Here is a 4,188-nt window from a genome sequence, read left to right as displayed (position 1 = left end):
CCCCCCCCCAGCTCTCCCCCTCTCCCACCGGTGTACAACGCACTCCCCTGGCTTCTCCTTCTGGGATCTTGCCGCCGCTGTCAGCCTTGGGCGGTCTGCACTCACACAAATTAGGCAGCTGCAAAGCCCCGGCATGGGCTGAGACGGCTGCCCAATTTGCCTGACCCTCTGCTTTGGGTTCTTTGCTGACTGTTCGATGCGGCCGGCCAGGCCCAGCAGAGCGGCGGAGGGTGGGAGCGATAATAATAAACTCAGAGTGTGGAGGTGAGTAATGTGATGCAGTGCAGAGGTCAGTAATGTGACGCAGTGCGGAGGTCAGTAAGGTGACGCAAGGCGCAGAGGTCAGTAAGGTGACGCAGTGTGGAGGTCAGTAAGGTGACGCAGTGTGGAGGTCAGTAAGGTGACGCAGTGGGGAGGTCAGTAAGGTGACGCAGTGGGGAGGTCAGGAAGGTGACGCAGTGCGGAGGTCAGTAAGGTGACGCAGTGCGGAGGTCAGTAAGATGGCGCAGTGCGGAGGTCAGTAAGATGGCGCAGTGCGGAGGTCAGTAAGGTGACGCAGTGCGGAGGTCAGTAAGGTGACGCAGTGCGGATGTCAGTAATGTGACGCAGTGCAGGGGTCAGTAATGTGATGCAGTGTGGAGCTCAGTAATGTGATGCAGGGCGCGGAATCCAGTAGTGTGACGCAGTGCATAGGTCAGTAATGTGGCGCAGTGCGGAGCTCAGTAATGTGACGCAGGGCGGAGGTCAGTAAGGTGACGCAGCGCGGAGCTCAGTAAAGTGACGCAGCGCGGAGGTCAGTAATGTGACGCAGCGCGGAGGTCAGGAAGGTGACGCAGCGCGGAGGTCAGGAAGGTGACGCAACGCGGGGGTCAGTAAGGTGACCCAGCGCTGAGGTCAGTAAGGTGACGCAGCGCGGAGGTCAGTAAGGTGACGCAGCGCTGAGGTCAGTAAGGTGACGCAGCGCGGAGGTCAGGAAGGTGACGCAGTGCGGAGGTCAGTAAGGTGACGCAGTGCGGAGGTCAGTAAGGTGACGCAGTGCGGAGGTCAGTAATGTGACGCAGTGCGGAGGTCAGTAATGTGATGCAGTGTGGAGGTCAGTAAGGTGACGCAAGGCGCCGAGGTCAGTAAGGTGACGCAAGGCGCCGAGGTCAGTAAGGTGACGCAAGGCGCCGAGGTCAGTAATGTGATGCAGGGCGCGGAATACAGTAGTGTGACGCAGTGCGTAGGTCAGTAATGTGGCGCAGTGCGGAGCTCAGTAATGTGACGCAGTGTGGAGGTCAGTAATGTGACGCAGCGTGGAGGTCAGTAATGTGGCGCAGCGTGGAGGTCAGTAATGTGACGCAGTACGGAGGTCAGTAAGTTGACGCAGTGCGGAAGTCAGTAAGGTGACGCAGTGCAGAGGTCAGTAAGGTGACGCAGTGCGGTGGTCAATTAGGTGACGCAGTGCGGAGATCAGCGGTGTAAGAAAGGGGACTTACAGTGGTGATGTGCTCTGTCCTCATGCCCTCTTCTTCCTCTCCAGGTGGTGGATCCAGGGGGGGGGGGCAATGGGGGGGAGCATCCATGTCTGCTCCATGTAAAGCCCCCAGCAGCCTTGATGTGCCTCCTCTGCAGGTCCCTTCCCGCTCTGCTGAAACTAGCCAGGCAGCCAATGATGGTGCTGCACTCTCCCTCCCAGCCAAAAGTAAGCAAAGGAGGGCGGAGGCAGAGCAGGGCCGTCAAATTAGATTTTCAGAGTAATCTGCTTTTCAGAGTAATCCACGGGGGGGGGGGGGTCGGCTGCTGTGCTGGGATGCTGGTGTCACTACTACTGCGGTTAGGAGAGGCAGGGAGCGGCTCTCTATCTCGGCAATTGCCCCGTTGCCCCCCCCTTCTTGGATCCGCCACTGGGCCAAAGCTCAGTAGCGGGCGACCAATATCAGGCAACTGCCTGCTATTTATATTAAGCTGCTGGTGCAGCTGGATGTAATCTGAATATCTGTACCTGATATCGGTTATCGGCCTGCAAGGTGGCCCATAATCAGTATTGGTTCTAAAAAATAAACATCGGACGACCCCTACTGCAGAGGATTGTGATCAGCAATATTTAACACAGGTGTTGCTTCGCAATAAAAGAATAGAATCTCTATAAAATATGGGCTACTTTTTTCACATCTAACTATTAGGCTGCAGCAGTATACGAACAGATCGCACTATCCAGAGAATTCCAATGCTGCAGACTTTATTGAAATTCAAAGCAAACCCAGTATATCAGTGAATAAAAATGTATAAAGCAACAAATGCCAGCACTGCACACCCCCCAACCAACTACAACCTCTTAGAGGTTGGTGTGCAGTTCTAAGTTAATGAACAAAATATGTTAACATGCACCGCTATGCACTGGATAGGTGTGAAGAAGGCCTTAAGTTATAAACTCCAGTATGTGGTTAAAGGCACATTTTGGGGGAGCTTCTCATTGAAATCTGCATGGAAATGGTTTTTGTAACTGGCCAATCTGAGGGGAAAAGATCAATATGTGCTGTTAGAAAGCTGTAGTTTTAATATATTTTTTTTGTCTTAAAAAGCCAACAAATCCAAACAGAAGTTGGTTTGTGTTTCCGTTTGGAAGAAACCCGTGGTGGGTGTGCTTACTTTCTGGTGTTCCAGCAATTCTAATCACAATCCTTTTATTTATGGACCAACAAATTACTGCAGTCATTCTTAATCGCAAGGAAAACAAGCTGAAGGTAAGCTGCATGTATGTGCAGTTTTATGTGAGCAATAAATTAGGCTTTACTAAGATGAATGTATTATTAATTACAACACTTTTTTATTTTACCTCATTAAAAATGTTTTCATAAAAATGTTCTACTCACAAACATAAATCTCATCAAGTTGTACAGTGTATCTTGTAAATCATTATTTTATCTTATGAAATGTTATTTTATTAACATCTCCGGCAGCCCCTGCTCTTTCTTTCCTCAGTAGCTATTAAAACTCCCAATTAAAGCCAGTGTTAACCTGTGTGCTATTTTTTTGTGAATTGGTTTTTACATTTATTTGTTTCATAAGGGCCAATAATATAACACTGATATAAAAGCAGATTGCTATATATTCCATGTTGGAACTTTATATATAGCACTGTAGGGGCAATCAACTTTCAATCCACAGTGGTTCCCATTGCAGATGACAGTTCCTGGCTGCTTAAATGTAAACAGCACCGGGAAACCTGGGTGATGTAACATTTGTTCAATGATGTCACCCAGGTTCCCTGCGGAAATCTGCCATTTTAGTGGGTGTAGTGATACCGCTGCTAAATGACACACTTCAGGCTTCTTCAGCTGGAAATCACCAGATTTGGCCATTTTTTACCCATTCACCAAATTGCGAACAGGCTGGGTTTGGGTGGAGCTCATGTTCAACGTGAACCCAGAGCTCATCCTTAGTTTTGAAGTGTTTTTGCATGTTGTTTTGACATTTTATTAAACTGTTGTGGCTCCTACTTCCACAAGGCAATTCAGGCCAAGCTGTAATGCTGAAACATAATACATAATTATATTATAATGTAAAATTTAAAAAAAAATCCATTACATATGCACAATATGTGATGCGCAAATACAGTGTCACTGATGCTGTCCGTTGGAATCATACAGCTCCATAACACCTGGTACCGTTTACCATCATCCTCCAAGCAGAAAAATGAAAAGAATTGGTGTTTTTCCCATGTAACCTTTCAAGCCACTGTTCCGTTGTTGTTGTTTTTTTCTGCATTGGTATGTCCTCCATGGCAGTGCTCTTTATTTGACATTACCTTGTCTATTAGTCTTAAAGGGCAGAATTGATTTTCAAGATTCACCCGCCCATAGACTTTAATGTAATTCACAATTTTCTGACTTGGATGGATTTAATGAACAGCCCATGACCTAAACTCAGGCCAATTTGCTCATCCCTATCCCTGAACTCTGTTCTCAGCCTTGTTACTTGTTAAGTATCTCTGTCTGTTTCTAGATAATCCTTGTTCACTGGGTTTCTGGATGATCTTTGTTCAACTGGCCCTGACCAGTTTCTCCACATCCTTGAATGTGGATTTTGTATCACATTTCATTTCTGCCTGTGGTCAGCTGTTGCCACTTCAAGCATAACTGAGGGCCACAACCTGGGACCCATCTGCATCAAAGCTCATCATCTCTTGCGGGGTGCTCTGGTGAA

At 48.0% G+C, this 4,188-nt stretch overlaps 1 protein-coding gene across 1 annotated transcript in view; it reads left to right on the top strand.

Annotated features, from left to right (window-relative positions):
• The window catches only part of LOC108799384 (electrogenic sodium bicarbonate cotransporter 1-like), a gene marked incomplete at its 5' end in the record, with an annotated part of 300,557 nt that overhangs the window by 209,597 nt on the left and 86,772 nt on the right, over positions 1–4,188 (top strand). Inside the window, one exon of the mRNA XM_018571249.1 lies at positions 2,565–2,726. Coding sequence (XP_018426751.1) covers positions 2,565–2,726 — 162 coding nt within the window. The remainder of the gene's footprint in view (positions 1–2,564; positions 2,727–4,188) is intronic.

Source organism: Nanorana parkeri, unplaced genomic scaffold (genome assembly GCF_000935625.1).
Source record: "Nanorana parkeri isolate BGI_ZX_2015 unplaced genomic scaffold, ASM93562v1 scaffold1710, whole genome shotgun sequence".
Taxonomy (NCBI): domain Eukaryota; kingdom Metazoa; phylum Chordata; class Amphibia; order Anura; family Dicroglossidae; genus Nanorana; species Nanorana parkeri.
This window is presented reverse-complemented; position numbering and strand designations above follow the sequence as displayed.